The sequence below is a fragment of the Zingiber officinale genome, chromosome 6B, assembly GCF_018446385.1.
Source record: "Zingiber officinale cultivar Zhangliang chromosome 6B, Zo_v1.1, whole genome shotgun sequence".
In the NCBI taxonomy this organism is placed as follows: domain Eukaryota; kingdom Viridiplantae; phylum Streptophyta; class Magnoliopsida; order Zingiberales; family Zingiberaceae; genus Zingiber; species Zingiber officinale.
The window spans coordinates 57,679,917-57,697,491 of record NC_055996.1 but is presented as its reverse complement, the minus strand read 5'-3'; the positions used below and the strand labels follow the sequence as shown (position 1 = coordinate 57,697,491).

Genomic DNA, 17,575 nt, shown 5'->3' with positions numbered 1-17,575 from the left:
CTGAAATCTAACTTTAGAATATCTTAATCATTTTAGTAAGGACTGAAGAGTGAAGAGCATTAGTTGATCATTAGTTGTTTTTGTTATGTCAAAAAACAATTGGACCAATCACACTGCAAAAATTGTTGTAGAATTTAATATTCATTGGCGTGCTTAGCCATTCAAGGACTTTAATGTTCCATGTTCATACAATAAAAACTTCTGGCATGATGAAATCAAATGTAAAGCAAAGTATCTTTATGCCCTTCACAAGCCTAAAGCAACAAACAAGCAAGCATATCATCCTTTGGCGCATACTCCATCTTACATTTTATAAGTATAAAGTTGGCAAATTAAGATATGACATACAACGATTGTACACACCAGAAGCTCTACTGATCTGACTAATCATGTCCACTTTATCAGCATCTCTACATGATGATGCATTTAATTAAATTCCAAATTCCACCCTAGTTCAGTAAATATTCTGAAACTTCCTACGTCTACATTATAAATTTTTCTTTCAACATTATAAGAATACTTTATAAATCTGACAACAGATACTTGGAGTAACTTGCACCAAAATACCACTGATTTTGATCAACAAGAATTCTGACAATAGCAGAAGCTTCAACAAATAAATGTTTATATGAGTTAGAAAATACTAGCGCCCTGCTGGATAAAAGTTTCAACAAGGAAAAGGGACATGGAAACACTAGACAGTGGATGCTATTATAAACACAATGTTCCAGATTGGGCCAATAGAAATTATATTAAGAAGATGGCAGTAACTTACATAATGTCTATCTTCTGAATGTTGAGAATTCAGAGATTCACAAAACTAGTAATTGTATTAGATAGCTCTCCTTGACATGGCAATGAAATAAGGAAACATTGGTGTATCAATTTACAAGGGAATATTAATGAAGATAATCTAAAATTTCCTTCATTCACATCTAAAACTAGTCTGCTATTGTTATGAATTCAAATAGCATTAAATGTCCTCACTCTGAGAGAAATAGCATAACATATCAAACCACGCAAAATTCCTTCTGTCAAACAACCAAACAATATTAAGATGCAATATTAAATGAACCAGGTTTGTACCAAATTCTAACTCAATGTATGAAATTGAACTCACAGTAACTTGCAGCTCACGACTTACCTTCATTTAATACCTGAGCTTGATAATAAATAGATTAATAGCATTCAGCTGAATACATTGCAACATATCAAGTTTCTTTCGTGGAAAATGTTGAGTAAGGATGGAATATGTTGAACTGATGCCAATTTACGAGTTATGTCCTTTTTATAAAATTAAAAAAAAAATGGAAAATATTCAACTGAACCTCATTGAGTTATGTCCTTTCATGAAAACATTAATTATCCACCCAAATCAAGATAAAAATCCTGTAGAAACAAGTGCAAAAATGCGAAAAGATCAAAACTTTTTGCAAATCCACGATCTGCAACATTGCGATTACAAAGTGGGCAAGTGATGCTTGATTTAAACCAGTGGCTTCCACCAGTAGTCTACGAATCCCTAACACAGAAGAAGTCAAAGAGGGATAGTAGTTCAACTTCAAAGTAAAATGTGTAGAATTCTTCTGCCAATTTAATAGAGCTAGCCATAACCAAAGACTTCGTTGCCATTGTAAATAGTCGCCGACGCTGTGAAATGTATTATGTTGATTTAAATGACACCGACTGCTTGCTCCCCGTCATTCCCCGCTGTTGGAGCGACGACTTCCGCGTAGTATAGGAAGTCCGAAGTGAATCTGAAAAGATGACTGCTTTTAACAACGCTAGAATCATCAATAAGAAACAACTTAAACAAATAATCAAACTCCAGATGGTTCGGAAATGTCAATTCCATCGTAGTGAATGATTCCAAAAACCCTAACAAACGAGATTACAACCCCAAAAACAAAGACATTAGAGAATAGGAAGAAATCAGGATCAAATGAGACATCAATCCACTGCAAGAAAAGCTTCATCCAAACCTTAAAAGTACATAATCGGGAGGAGGAACTTGATATCTCGGGCTTCCCTCTTCCTTGCTTGCTGTAGAGAGAGAAGAAACCTTACTGGTATAGAGAGGAAAGAAAGAAGGTGGTGCTGTGGAGAGGGAAGAACCCTTGCTGCCGTGGATAGGAAAGAAAGAAGGCGGCGTTATAGAGACAGAAGAGGGCGGCGAGGAATGAGGCAGCGAAGAGGGTGGTGAGGAGGGAGGAGGCGAAGAGGGCGGTGAGGAGGGAGGCGGCGAAGAAGGCGATGAAGAGGGTGGTGAGGAGGGAGGCGACGAAGAGGGCAGTGAGGAGGAGTCGGCGAAGAGTAGGGTTTTGGGAAAGAGACAGAAAAAAACAAGGCGTAAAACAGACAAATGACGAAGGAGAAAAAGTGGCGAAAGAAAAAACAATTGCATTTAACAACACTTAATAGACAACGGTTTTTAAAAACCGTTGTCGTAATCCCAAAAAAGCACACATAGACAACAGTTTTAAAAAACTGTTGTCGTACCCTTTAAAAACCGTTGTTGTATCCCCAAAAAAACATAAATAGACAACAGTTTTTAAAAACCGTTGTCATAGGTCAAAAAAATTACTAAAAGACAACAGTTTTTGTTAAAACCGTTGTTAAAAGGCAAAAAGACAACGGTTTGGTATAAAACTGTTGTCGTTTGAGTGTTGTTGAATGACATTTTTCTTGTAGTGTACCCATGGTCATGACACCTTGAATCGCTGTTGTTCTTGCCATTTTCATTGCTGTGGTCACTGCCAAAGAGTGAGCCGCCACCTGCCACTTCCCTGCACCAACCAGCATAGTCACAACCACCAGTAGGCACCAGTTCTTGAAGTTGTGGGTTTTGCCAGTGTTAGCATCATAGACCATTTCATCCTTTTAAGCCATCAGCACCCCTCATCTGTTCCAGCCTAAAACTTATTTAAGGGCAAGATCTCTAGTTTAAAAGGTTGTGGATGAATGATTGGGTTTAATTCTCAGTTGAGAATGTAGTGATTGTGAATAGGATATTCGAACCATGCTATATGCTGATTTTGGAGCATCTGATTTGCTGGACAGTAGCTCTACCTAGCTTTAGCCACCTTCTTCTGGTCGTGAATCCCTCCGGTCGTGAGCCACTATTAGCCACCATGGATTTGGTGAGTATGTGATATGATTAGGTTAATCCAATTAGGGTTTCTAAACCTAGTTGGGATTATGTTTGGTTAATTAAATTATGGTAGATTGGTATGATTTGTATTCTATATTAAAGAGTTTTGATTCAATTTGAAGCAGACTCTTGGACATGAGGATGTTTAGCGTGACTTACATTTAATGGCAGATATTTTTTCCTTGACCTCTATAGTTTTTGAACTTAGTGCATAGATTATCTTATGGATTGGTTGCTTTATCTTGACTCTACTTGAATTTTATCTATATTTGATACTTATATACTTGATCTTTGAGATGATCTCTTTATTGTCTATACATTCTCACTATTAGATATTCTTATTATGTAGGTGCACACGTGTATAGTGTGTATGATAGGAATTTACTTTAAGATTGTTTATATGCAGTAGCGTATACACGATTTTGGTGCGTGCTATAGGAGTTATCATGCTTATTATGTATATATTAGTGTGTGCACGTATAGGTGTTGCTATATATTGTGGATGTTATTGGTAGGCACATGTTAGATCTTTTAATGCATATAAGTATATGTGATTGATGGATCATGTTTCTGGATATATGTATGTTCTGTGTGTATACATGTCAGGTGTGTTTTATTGGAAGTATCTTGTTGATTATATTTATTTTGTATGTGCACATGTGTCTATTATATTTTATTGGAAGTATTATGTTGATTATACTCATGATGTATGTGCATACACGTCGGGTGAGTATTATTAGAGGTATTTTGTTGAATATACCTTTCTTGTTATGTGCATACATGTCGGGTGAGTATTATTAGAGGTATTTTGTCGATTATACCTTTCTTGTTATGTGCACACATGTCCAACATGTTTAGTTATAAGTATCTTGATTATTATACCTATGTTGTGAATATACACGTGTTTGTCATGTGTGTACATGTGGTTGATGTATAGTATTGGAGGTATCTTGTCGATTAAACCTGTGTTGTGGTGTGTCTACGTGTCTGGTATGTACTATTGAAGGTATCTAGTTGATTATACATATGTTGAGTGTTCATACATGTCTCGTGTGTACTGTTGGAGGTATCATTTTGCTTATACCTATGATTGTGTGTGCATATATGTCGGGTGTGTACCATTGGAGATATCATATTGATTATTTACATCATGTTCATCATTGCACTATATGTATGTTGATGACCATTGCTCCCTTGTGGTATGAGCTAGTTTGATGACCAATTCTCCCTTGTGGTATGAGCTAGTTTGACGACCATTGCTCGCTTGTGGTCGGAGCCAGTTGACGGTGATTGTTATACATCTAGACTTGCATGTATCATGTCGACCAGGGCTCCCATCCCATTATAGGTTGAGGTCGATCCAATCGACAGTGATTATTATACATCTGGATTTACATGTATCCTATCAACCAGGGCTCCCTTCTATTGTAGGTTAAGGTTAGAGCTAGTCGACGGTGAGTGTTATATCCTAGGCTGCCCACAGTGATCTATGGTAGAGTGATCTCCTATAGCCTATAGCTAGATAGCTACTTCCTATCTGCCTACAGTGATCAGTGGTAGAGTGATTTTGTGTAGACAAGGACTCTGACATTTCGAACTTCCCATAGTGATTTGTGGTACAGTGATTTCATGCAATTCCTATCTAGATAGCTAGATATCTTGGCCTTTTGTATTGCTTATGGTGGAGCAACCACAAAATTATAATTATCATTTTTAATAAAATTAAACAAAAATAATAGCAATAAAAATAAAAAATAGAGAATGTAAATAAACTAATGACAATCTAAATTAAAAAGACATGTAAATAAGATTTAATCTTGTGTAGTGCTTATATTGTAAACCAAAAAAAATAATTAACGTAAACTAAGCGACATTTTATAAGAGAACCACAATTGAATACCTCATAACCATAATAGTCACCTTACTATCTTCATATAACAGAAATAATTATGTGGTTGCTAAAATAAAACTCAATAGAAACCCTTTTGAAGTTAGTGTCCTTTCAGTTTCCATTATCCTTATCACCAAAGATCCTGAACAATTATTCATTCCACCAATTTTTTTCTAGAGTTTCTTTTTTGGGATCCGAAAATGATTGTGTAGCTTGTTGTCTTACTACTGCAGCTTGTTGACAGTTAGTGGTTCCATTCCCTTCAGCAACAGACCCTTTTTCTGATTATGTCTCTAATAATGGGGTCTTAGCACTAGTAGAAAAATCAATTTTTACTTTGGCACAAGCTACTTCAATAATTAGTAGTTTTGTAGTATATAATAAATAACTTCAGTAACAACACTAACAAAGTAAAAAAAGTATGTTTTACTTCATATTTTAAAAAATTTGGGCTTCACTCCTTTTTTTGGTAGCATATTACTTCGATATAATGTATTTGATAAAGTAAAAAAAATATTTTTTTAATAATTTATAGATGCCGAAGTAAAAAAGATGAACAAGATAATTTCATTTTAATGCCCAAACTACCAGTGACCCACCCCATTTTTTTCTCTAACACTAGCGGCGCGCCTTCATTCTTTTTGCCAGTGATTTATCGACGAAAAATACCAGTCCCTTCTCTTTTTCCCTGATTCCCTGGACGCCTCTTTTTCCCTAATTCTTAAAGGAGACGGAGTGGAAGAACATGATGGCGAGGGAGCAGTAGCATCGACGGAGGATGTTGATGAAGGTGCGGAGGAGGTGGATGAAGTGGAAGAGGTAGAAGGCATAGGACCAGAAGAAGATGCGACCGGAGGGGATGGTGCCGAGGGGGAAATAGAGGGGGGTGGTGCGGGAGCGGTCACGTAATTACCAACAAGCGAGGGTTGCAGGATGCATTCTTCTAATGTCGATCTCAATCCCATGGCGGATGGTGGTGTAACGCCCCGACCCGGACGAGCTAGGAATGCCACCAGAATTGTCCATCGAGTTAACGACTAGCTCCACAGACCACCGGAAGTCCTTTTAGTGTGCTTTGTCCTCACTCACACGCACCCTGAAAAACTTCCCAGGAGGTCACCCATCCTCACGCTTAATTTTGGAGTTCTTAAGTTTGAGCTTCCGAAAAAGAAGGTGAACCTTAGTGATATGGATAGTATCATCTAGCCTTCTAAGCCATACTTAACTAGAATCTCAGAACGGGGCATTACAATCACCCCCACTTAAAGACACAACGTCCTCGTTGTGTAACCATGAATCACACCATAGACAAATCCCAAAATCTCCATCGCTAGGTGGTGCCCTGGGTGCTCCTGCCACAGGCGCACTAACGGTCGCAAGGTCGCTCTGATACCATCTGTAACGCCCCGGCCCGGGTGGGCTCCACCCAGATCGAGCAAGGAATGCCACCAGAATTGCCCATCGAGTTGACGACTAGCTTCACAGACCACCGGAGGTCCTTTCAGCGTGCTTTAATTTGTCCTAACTTATGTACCCGGGAAAACATCCCAGGAGGTCACCCATCCTCAGATTTCTCCAAGTCAAGCACGCTTAACTTTGGAGTTCTTAAGTTTGGACTTCTGAAAAGGAAGGTGCACCTTGGTGATACGGATAATACCATCTAACATTTTAAGTCATACTTAATCAAAATCTCAGAACCGGGATATTACAGGTGGACTCGGAATTGCTTAAAAAAATTCAGTTAGATCCCTTTAAGTGTTCAAAACCATATGATGCTTGTACGGATCAATGTCTTTTCTCCCATATGATTTGACAATGATTGGTTGCTTTGTTAGCATCATGTGGCTGCTTTCCATGCCCCCATATGAAGAGGTGAGTTCTTCTTCGTGACCATCTGTTGCAGAGAAGATAAAGATTCCTTTTTTCCTTTTGTTCATCTATTCTTTCTTGCAACAAAAGAAGAGGTTTGCACTTCTGATTGCATCATTGGTTTTTGAGAGCGCTTCCATTGGCCCTTTGATTGAGCATGTCATTAAGGTCGACAACAGGTATGTGTTTTTTATTTTATTAGTATATGGATTCAACTCATGCTTTTTTTTCTTTCAAGCAATATTTTTCTTTGTATGCAGTAAGTTTACTTATATCTAATAAATTTCTAGACAAGTTCAAGATATCTTCTTTGAAATATGCATATTGATATTTAGTTATGTGAATTATGTGAGTTGTATAGGTTGCTACAAGTTCAATAATGGGTAAAGGCATTCAAATGGATTGTCATTGGTGTTTGTTTGGTCACTCATATAAGTTTCGATGATGACCCACAACGACCTAGCTTTCTCCTATCAGAGAAGAAATAGAAACATTGTTAGCATGATTCTACGCAGTCAGTCACTCATATTACCACCTTCGAAATTTGTGTATTCATGTTTAAGTTCACATAAAACTTCTTGTGAAATAAACATAAGTGAAATAGATATAATCAGTGGAATAACTTGTAAAGACACGTAGATGACATTTTCTTTAAATATGGATTCAACTCATGCAAGTACACTCAACAATGGCTCTTAGAGGTGAAATTAGCTAGTTTCTCCTAGCTTTCTCCTATTATTAGAGATAAAACATTGGTAACCATGTGTTCAAATGAGAACATGAAAGCTCTGATGGCTTTTAGAGATGTAGCAACCTAGCTTTTTCATCTTGTAAGTGAATACCAAATAATTTGTCACCTTAATTCTAGGAGGAAATAGGAATGGTGATATTTAAAGAGAATTTGAAATTTAAAATATTAATAGATAAATCTACATGTTTCATTACCTTTTCATGATGTTTTTAGGAGTAGCTACATGTGTTCATGCGGTATTAGGAGTAGCTACATGTATTGTTCAGCGTAAGCCTCAAACTATGACACTTGTATACTTTGAACTAGTCATGAAAACATGTATATGGTTGGAAAGAGAGGGGATGGTGTGCTCTCTGGAGTTCCTTTTACATTATATTTTTCTTTCTCAATCAAGATGTATTAAATATTTTCCACATCCTTCTCAATCTGTTATGCAAACAATTCTTTATTCAGCTCTATTTATGCTTATAGTCCTAAGTTTGGATGAAATTTGTGTCTTATTTTTGCTAATTAGTGAGGATTGAGTCATGACTATAATATTTTCATTTCATAGGAAGTAAATGACAATTTTGATATGAAAAATTGCCAACTAATATTTGTTTTGTTGGTAGGCATAGTGACATTATATTAAAACATGAAGGGAATTTTAATCAATATCCTTTGTGGATTCTCAATTTTGTTTCAATATTTTTACAGAATTTGAATATGGGTAGTGTTGATGATGGGCTTGAAGATGAGGATGATGACGATATGTTGTTGATATTCTTTGATAAAGATGGAGGTTAGTACTCTTCTTTGGCATACAAAGAGTAACATTTTAGTTTTTATTTTGTTACTTTGTTTATTGTTCTTGTTGAATGCTAACATCCTTTATTACATAATAAGCATTCAACTAGAATTCAACCTATCTTCAATTCTTGGATCTATCATTAGATTTTATTACATTAGTTGTTATTTTTAGATCATTAAGCCTAACTCCCTCATGGAGTATAAATGCAGGTGTAGTATATGGTAATTTTTTATGTCACTTTCTATAAAAGGTTTAAAGGTGATTGATAAGGATGTCAGGTTTTAGTATGTAAAGGTGCAATATGTAATTTAGGTATATGATGTAGGTTCAGTTTTAGATATTTCTTTGTTATTTCTCTCCAATCTAAATGCATTTTGTATTTTTTTTTTCCATTTCAATTTGCAGGAACAATGAAAAATTAATATTATAATGAATTTTGATGTGATGAAGTCAAAAGTGAATGAAGCAAATTTGTCTACTCGTACCTATGTGCCTAAATAGGTTGTGCACGTTGGGATAAGTATTTGATTTTTCATTGTAGATTTTTTGATATACTTATGGATACACTTTTGATTTTGTGGATTTTTTTTTGTTATACTTATGGATTGGTGAATGTAAATTGTGAATTCGTTAATATATAATTTTGGCTTTATACTTATAGATTAGCATATATATACTTGTGGATTGGTGGATATAAACTTGTGGACTCATTGATAATTACGAAGTCATTTCTTATCAATTACTTTAGTATAATACAAAACAATGAAGTCTTTTAAATCAATTACTTTGTCAATAAATGTAAACTGCGAAGTTATATAATATCAAATACTTCGACAAATACAAATTATGACAAAGTTATAAAATATATTTACTTCGGTAATTAATGTAAACTGTAAAATTATATATCATCTATTACTTCGACATATTACAAAACCAACGAAGTAAATGATGTTTTTTAACTTCGTCATCAATCCAACTTTGAACCAGTATTGCCTCCTTGAACCGATCAAAAACTTCACTATTTCATATATACGACTTCAGTGATAAGACGAAGTAAAATAATACTCTTTTACTTCATGTGCGTCTACTTCGGTAATTATATATCTATGACTTCAGTGAATATGCGAAGTAAATCAAGGAAATTCTACCATGTTATTCACTAGTTGACTAATTTTTGTTATATATCGAAATGATTATGAGTATTGAATATGATATATGCTCTTGACAGAATAGTCATTATGAGAGATTAGAGATGTCATATTGATATAAATGAAGATTATTTAATCAATGTAAATACAAGACATGGATATCTCCAAGATAATAGCTACGTGCCACAAGGAGATTAGATATTTCCTGAATAACGAATATATACCATCATGAGAGAGGCTATGTGTCATTATAAGTGTATCTCTGATTAATTTGGAAGAGCAGCTAAGTGTAACAACTTTATTAGCACTGATCTCTTAGAGAGCGGTTATATAAGATGTAACAATCTTCTTAACGACTATCACTCAGTGTGCTTGTTGTTGCATGAATCATTCAATTTTTGAAATTGAATTCAAAATGAAGACGTTTAAATGTGGTCCTTAAAGGAGTGTAAATATTCATTAATGCTCATTAATTGAATTAATGCTCATTAAGTATTTTCATTGGATGAAAATACTTAAGCATTTTTTCCTCTCATTTTGGTGTACTTCTTCATTCTCCTTCCTCTTCTCTTCTCCTCTAGTCCGAGACTTCCTATCAAGGTTGCTAGCACAACCTTAGATGGTTGCCTTCTCCACTTTGCGAGTTTGTGAGACAAACGAACACTTGTTCGTGTAGATACCATAGAGGCACGAACGTGTGATCGTGTTGAGATCCAAGCTGTCTGGAGTTCTTGTGCACACATCAAAGGTATACTATCACGATATCAGCTTAGTATAGATTGTAACATGTCTTTCCCTTGGTATAGATCTTCTAGAGGAACTAGAAGTTTTCCGCTGCGCTTAAGCGTGCTTAGCGCCCTAATTCCTTAAAGTCGATTGGTGGGAGATTATAGCCGATTGCTAGGTAGAAATCAGCCGGTGCAACAACTTTTAAAAGAGGGTTTCGAGATGATTTAATGTAGTTGATTCTTGGGGGTTTGAGAATGAAGTATTGTTGCATTTTCAAACCAACAAGAGGCACTTCAAAGAAATAAGAAGCATCCAAATCAAAGTTTACTTGTGTAAACGTGTGTTTGTTTTAATTTTTTTCGATTTCATTTATATCTTTGTATTTGATATATGTTACAGGAATAAGTTCTAAGAGGCTTCTTCGCCACTAAAGATATCCAAAAAGGAAAAGGATAGTGATGGTAGTCATTAGGATTAGGATTTGGGAGACGATGAACCAAGTAAAACCAAATTTATTAGTGTGTGTTCCTGTTTTACTTGTCTTACTTTAAGATTTCTATTATGCAACTTCATCGAAGTGATCGGAGTTATTCTCCCCTCTAGCGCTCTTGGGTGATAACATTAAGTTTGTCGGCTGTGATTCACATCATAAAATCTAAAACCCGATTTAGAAAGGTAGTATTTAGAAGGGTATTTTGGATAGTTTTGTTTTAATAGGGCGTCCATTTGACGTAAATGAAAAAAAGATGCCCATTTGACAATTTGTGTCAAATTTATTAACGATGTTTACCCTTTACCATGTGTCGTACAGACAATCGTTTTCAGTATAAATGTATCATTAATTCAATCCGGCAATTTTATTATGTCATTTTTCTGTGTCCAATCCGTCTATGAAATATAATATTTTTTATATGGGTAAAGTGTCTAAGAATTTAACTTATAAGGTAATTAATTAATTAAATAGGTCTTGCACATGCTTTAAAATATTTTCCACGTGCATTAGATAAGCTTATAAATAGCAAGTGAAAGCTATGCATCAGCCACAAACCTCTTGATCACTACTTCCTAAGTTTCTAATTAAGATGGAGAAGCAATCAACCACCCCGGTTAAGAGCAATGAAGATATAGTAATTCGTAAAACAGCAAAATATCATCCGAGTATTTGGGGCGATTATTTCATCCACCACACTACTTCTCCTGCTCTCACAGAGGTATTTTATTAACTTCTCTCCACATTTATTCATTATTTATCACTCAATTTTTTCATTAATAAACACCTATTCATAAAATATATAATCATCTTAAAGGAAATTGAAAAGCATTGAATTATTTGTTTTAATTATTTAAAGGTAATATATATAGTTGTTGAATTTCATGTTTGATGATGTAGGTGTGGATTAGAGCAGAAGAGCTAAAGGAGCAAATAAAGAACTTCTTTCGAGAAACCAGTGACATATTGCAAATTATGAATTTGATCGATGCAATTCAGTTGCTCGGATTGGATTATCACTTTGAGAAAGAAATAGATGCGGCATTAAGTTTAATTTCTAAGCATGATGCTAAAAACTATGAACTTTATGAAACTTCTCTCCATTTTCGATTACTTAGGCAACATGATTTTTATGTGCCTGCAGGTAGTTAACAATATAAATAAGCAAAAACTATTACACTATATATTCTGTCAAATAAAAATATATATCTAGAAAGGTCATCATTAAAACCTTTTAAATATAAGCTACAATATTTACATGCTATATATCATAAAAAAAAAACTAATCAAATAGTTTGTTCTATATTACTATACTATTTGATTTGTTGTGAGATAATTATTAGTATTTTCCCGTACTATTGTAGATGTTTTTAACAAGTTCAAGGATGAGGAAGGAAACTTCATGTCAACCTTGAATGAAGATGTGAAGGGATTATTAAGCTTATACAATGCAGCTTACCTTAGGATACACGGGGAGTATATACTTGATGAAGCCATATTATTTACAAAGAATAGACTTGCATCATTGTTGGATGAACTTAAACAACCTTTAGTGATATTGGTGTCTCATTTCCTTGAAACACCACTATGCCGGGGAAATAAACGGCTCTTGGCAAGAAAATATATCCCTATTTATCAAGAGGAGGAAAGGCGAAATGAAGCAATATTAGAGTTTGCAAAGTTGGATTTTAATCTGCTACAATCTCTTCACCAAGAGGAACTAAAGAAAATTTCAATGTAAGTATAGTGAAGTTTCTTTTATGAAGAAATATTAGAGTACTTGAATATTTTCACATGAATTAAGTGTGAGTACCAAAGAAGTTGAATAAATGATTTCAAACTCACATATTATAATAATTCACATGATTTATTTGTCTAAATAAATGTTTTATTGTAGTTTAAGCTAATTATATTGTCTCATCTTTTTTTTTACCTATTTGAAGATGGTGGAATGATCTAGCACTTGCTAAATCACTAAACTTTGCTCGCGATCGAATTGTGGAATGTTATTATTGGATACATAATGTGCACTTTGAGCCTCACTATTCTCGTGCAAGATTAATTTGTACCAAGGTTATTGCATTGTTGTCAGTTTTGGATGACATATATGATAATTATAGCACACTGCAAGAGAGCCAATTATTAACTGAGGCAATTCAAAGGTACCTATTGCATCCATTATTTTGCTAATTTTTGTTTTTCTTAATATTGCAATTAGTTGAGTAGTCTACATAGCTGATAAAACATCATAATTAAAATAAATTTAACTCCAATCAACAAAAAACTGCAAGTTATAAAATGATAAATTACTGATCTAATTATAAAAGAATAATTAAAAACATAAGAAAAGGAAAAGAATTATGAGCTAAATATTGTAAGTTATTATAACAAATAGCAAAATGCATTCTTGATATTCCTTTAAAATAAAAAACAATGAAGACTACTTCTAATTAAAAAAACACATTAGCACCTACTTTATTTCTCAATTGAAGGAGATATGAACACATCTTCTGATCTTGTCAAAACAACTTTAAAATACCTGTAAGTCAACTAATATTTTGATCATTATCTAAAGATTAGATATCAACAACAAACATGTAACAATATGACATCAAATAACTATATAGTTATTATTTCTAATTTATTTCAAACTAATTTTGATATTCTTTATAAATCTTTAAGATATCGTGACAATATAGTTAGTCAATTATGCATGTTAAGTTTGCTCATTTCAGGTGGGAACCTCAAGCCATTGATGAAGTACCAGAATACTTAAAGGATTTCTATCTCAAGTTACTAAGGACTTTCAAGGAATTTGAAAATGAACTAGAAAATGATGAGAAATACCGCATATCATTTCTTCAAGATGAGGTATATTTAAGTACATTGTAAAAATGATTAACGTCTGTTTTTAACTTGTCAAATATAAACTAATTAAGTTTATCGTTTCCTTTTATGTAGATAAAAGCTATATCAAGGTCTTTCTTCATAGAAGCCAAATGGGGCATTGAAAAATATGTACCCACACTAGAGGAACATCTAAGTAACTCACTAGACACCACTGGATATCGTTTGCTTATATGTGCCTCTTATGTAGGCATGGATCAGGTGGCATCAAAGGAGGTATTTGAGTGGGTTGCCAGCTTCCCCAAAATCATCAAAGCCAGCTGTATGATTTGTAGACTCATGGATGATGTAACTTCACATGAGGTGATTATTTTAGACAATTAATTTATTTGGTAGATATTCAAAAATGTATTTTCTATTTCTTGAAATTTCTTTTGGAATTTTGCAGTTGGAGCAACAAAGAGAACATACAGCTTCAACTGTAGAATGTTATATGAAAGAGTTTGCCACAGATGAAAAAGAGGCTTATAAGAATCTTATGGAGATGGTGGAGGACGCATGGAAGGATCACAACAAAGAATGCCTCGATCAAACACAAGTACCTCGACTTTTAATTGAAAACATAGTAAACTTTTCAAGAGTAGTAGAAGAATTTTACAAGTACATTGACGCATACACCGTTTCCAATACTACAATGAAAGATAATGTCAATATGTTGTTGGTTGAATCTGTTCTTATTTAAGAGTGTCACACCCTACAAATCCTAGCTAGTGACGATAATCAGAGGCCAGATCAATCACAATTTAAGGTGGTTTAATCTACATTTGAATAAAGTGAAAATCGAGTTTGGATGATTTATAGTATGTTATTGAAGTACTGGAATGCCTTAAGTATAAGGCGTATATTGTAACACGCATGTAACATTGTAGTAAATAAAATAATTAAGTGCTTGATTATCATAGTCTATAATCATTTTATTTTATTGTCGATCTAAAAATCAAGAATTGTTTAGAGAGACTTAAATTTATGTAGTATTTATATATGGTTGAGAAGATATAATTTATATATTTTGGTTTGGAAATGGAAGAATCTAGTAAAATAAAAAAGAGATAACATATTTGAGACCAAACAATTTTAAAAAATGGAATAAATTAAATCTAATTTTATTGAATGGCAATAAAGAATTTGGTTTGCTAAAATGTCCTTCATAATACCCTTTAAAATCAATATAAAGCTCAATCACCATACTCTAGGTTAATTTTTAAAATTCATACAACTTAAGTATTGGACAATTTACCAGAGATTTTGGTGAAAATTATTGAATTGAAATTATATAAAGTCAATTCTAATTATCTGTTGCGATAACCTAAGCGGATGATCTCAGACTGTTAGTGGAGATAGTTCTAGTAAGCTTCTAGTGGTTCAAGTCGCAAAGTCAATGCAGTGCGCATGCAACTTAATCGAGAAAGAAATTTGTCGAGGAAGATGCCAAGGCCTGTGCTCAATGCAGTTTTCTTAAAACAGATTCACTCCACCTACGGCTGTGCTTCATGGTTCTCTTGGGTTATCTATTTCTCATGATACAATGGCAAAACCATGCACACAACTAAACACTGGTTGTTCATGGTGAACTGAGAATGCATCTGAGTGCTATCACGAGTAGTTCAGCTGAGCGGATGCACAACTGTAAGGAAAGAATCAGGGAATGAAGGTGGAGGAATTCTTTTGATATTGCTCTCGCTTTCTCTTTCGCATATCTTCCGCTACTCTACCATTTGCTCAAGATTCAACCTCTTATATAGGAGCTCTCACCTTGCCTATAATGAATGACCAAATTATGGTCATTTAATACTAGGTTTAATATCACCATTAATAGATTTAATGTCGTCATGAATGTCGAGACATTATGAAATCATTATTAATGAGTTTAATATTGCAATTAATATTAAGACATTACAAAGTCACCATTAATGAGGTTAATGTTGTCATTAATGTCGAGACGTTACAAAATCATCATTAATTTCATATTAATGCTTCTATTATACTCTTGAGTAGGTAGCAAAAAAGATATTCAGATGGAAAAATGTTAGTTCATTCACTTAGGTAAATTTTATCTCGACCGATCTAATATCCGATGTGTGTAGGTCATACTCGCATATGAATAAACTTGGTACAGTGTAATCTGTGCCCTGGACTTATACCCTCTTGCACACCCATGTGTAAGAGAGACTCTCTCCCTATAGCGACCCACCTTCTACACTACTACTACTACTCTCTAAAGGTGGATGCTACTTAACTACTAACTCCACTTAATTGCCCTGTGAGGAGTCCTTACCGAAAAATTTCAGCAGCATCTCCCCTATACAGGTGACAATACCTTAAATACAAACACTATATACATCAGCCACAGACGGCTGGGACATGCATCAAACAACTCACGCAGTAAATAATCCAAAACAAAGGAAAACTATACCAGAAATATCTCATAAGATCACAATTCATCTACCATGTCCTAATAACATCAAGATAACATATACCATCCCAAATACTTCTAACATAGCAAAAGGGAAAGAAAACTAAAAGAAACTCCTTTCTGGTCTCAAGGCTTCCATAATCCAGGCATCGCACATCCACCACACATCTCCTTGTCGCCTTCCTTCTGACTATAGCTTCCCTTTACCTTTATCTGCAGGAGGAAATGCAACTATAAGCGAAATACTTAGTAAGTACTAAACTATCTCACAAAAACTCGAGGTGCGTTGAATATAAAGGTGCTAAAACTGAAATGCTAAAAGATAGCTACTCATGCTAATCTAATAGCAAAGTACTCAAATAAACTGCATACTCATGATATACAAGAATAAAGCTGAATACTGGAAATAAAACTAATCATGCTCACTAAACTGATAAGAAAAGTAATGAAACTAATGTTGTATGCTTAGAATTAAAGGAACTAAACTTGGCTGATTCTAAACATAGGTGATACTTGTTTCATTTACTTATAGCTTCATACTTGAAATTAATACTTAACCTTCTTCTTCTCTTTCTTGGGCCCAGGCTTAGTACCATCTTATGCGCGTTCTCTAATAGTGACTGAGGTAGCGAGCCTCCAGTCCTATGAGGATAAAGACCTTGGTCTTACCAGGGCCAAGACCTTGGAATTAGTCACCTGGATTTGTTTAACGACAACCTTGGAAGTCGGGTACTAGCCTCTTACTTTAAATTTCTTGTTATCTTTATACTCTTATATTAAAATGCCTTGGCATTTGTTTTAACCACTTGGTGTGCTTTTGATCTTAATTTCTGGAATTCGGAATCAATTTAGGACTGGGTCTTTTCTTACTTATTGCTTCCCATAATCTCCTAGAAGAGCTTACTAGAACACTGTAAAATTTTCTAAAGAATTTCACAACAAGAAACCGAATGTGAACTTAAATAACAGCTGAAGCATAAAGCATAAAATTTCTAAATGCATTCAAATGTAAGCGTGTCGTAGTTCTAGAACAACTAAGCTAACTAGAACATGTTGATCTGCTATACATGCAATTTATCGCAACTAAACCACCAAAGCCTAATTTGCAAGTTAAAGCTACGATTTATCATGCAAATCTTCTAGAAAAGAACTAAACTCAACAATCACTAGCATACCTAGCAAATGTTATAGAATAGCTACGCCACTGATTTGTAACTCACGGCAGGAAACAACATAACAGGTAATCTAAACATTTCTTACTGTGCTTACATGCTAAGAATTAAAGTGAACTCCTTCTATATAATTAAACTCGAACAATAAACTAGCATGCTTAACATGTATGCCACGGAAGGTAAGTAATGGAAGGGAAGATCCTAGCTTATAATCCTGTTCAACAGCAAACCCAAGCAAGAAACTTTCGGCACAGCAACTTAGCA

The 17,575-nt window shown here is 34.4% G+C and overlaps 2 protein-coding genes across 2 annotated transcripts; one reads left to right on the top strand and one right to left on the bottom strand.

The window, feature by feature from the left end:
* Window positions 1–1,672: 1,672 nt before the first annotated feature.
* On the bottom strand, window positions 1,673–6,007 carry LOC121990998 (putative protein TPRXL). The gene is made up of 3 exons (XM_042545033.1): window positions 5,712–6,007; window positions 2,697–2,786; window positions 1,673–1,784 (listed from the first exon to the last, which is right to left on the bottom strand). Exons 1-3 carry the CDS (start codon window positions 6,005–6,007, stop codon window positions 1,673–1,675), a joined length of 498 nt encoding a protein of 165 aa, XP_042400967.1.
* A 5,337-nt stretch (window positions 6,008–11,344) lies between these two features.
* On the top strand, window positions 11,345–14,625 carry LOC121992478 (alpha-humulene synthase-like). Its single transcript, XM_042546896.1, has 7 exons — window positions 11,345–11,540; window positions 11,720–11,963; window positions 12,184–12,556; window positions 12,763–12,981; window positions 13,555–13,690; window positions 13,781–14,029; window positions 14,115–14,625. The coding sequence occupies exons 1-7, from the start codon at window positions 11,412–11,414 to the stop codon at window positions 14,406–14,408; spliced, it is 1,644 nt and encodes a 547-aa protein (XP_042402830.1). The 5' UTR covers window positions 11,345–11,411; the 3' UTR covers window positions 14,409–14,625.
* The last annotated feature ends 2,950 nt before the right edge of the window (window positions 14,626–17,575 follow it).

What these genes read in the sequence shown, in the direction of transcription:
- LOC121992478 (XM_042546896.1), top strand. Translation starts at nt 11,412, where the DNA reads ATGGAGAAGCAATCAACCACCCCGGTTAAGAGCAATGAAGATATAGTA. An exon ending in GAACTAAAGAAAATTTCAAT is followed by an intron (nt 12,557 to 12,762) that starts GTAAGTATAGTG and finishes ACCTATTTGAAG; the next exon opens with ATGGTGGAATGATCTAGCAC. An exon ending in ATGATGTAACTTCACATGAG is followed by an intron (nt 14,030 to 14,114) that starts GTGATTATTTTA and finishes GGAATTTTGCAG; the next exon opens with TTGGAGCAACAAAGAGAACA.
- LOC121990998 (XM_042545033.1), bottom strand. Translation starts at nt 6,007, where the DNA reads ATGGGATTGAGATCGACATTAGAAGAATGCATCCTGCAACCCTCGCTT. An exon ending in GGGAAAAAGAGAAGGGACTG is followed by an intron (nt 2,787 to 5,711) that starts GTATTTTTCGTC and finishes TGGTTGGTGCAG; the next exon opens with GGAAGTGGCAGGTGGCGGCT. An exon ending in TCAAGGTGTCATGACCATGG is followed by an intron (nt 1,785 to 2,696) that starts GTACACTACAAG and finishes TGATGATTCTAG; the next exon opens with CGTTGTTAAAAGCAGTCATC.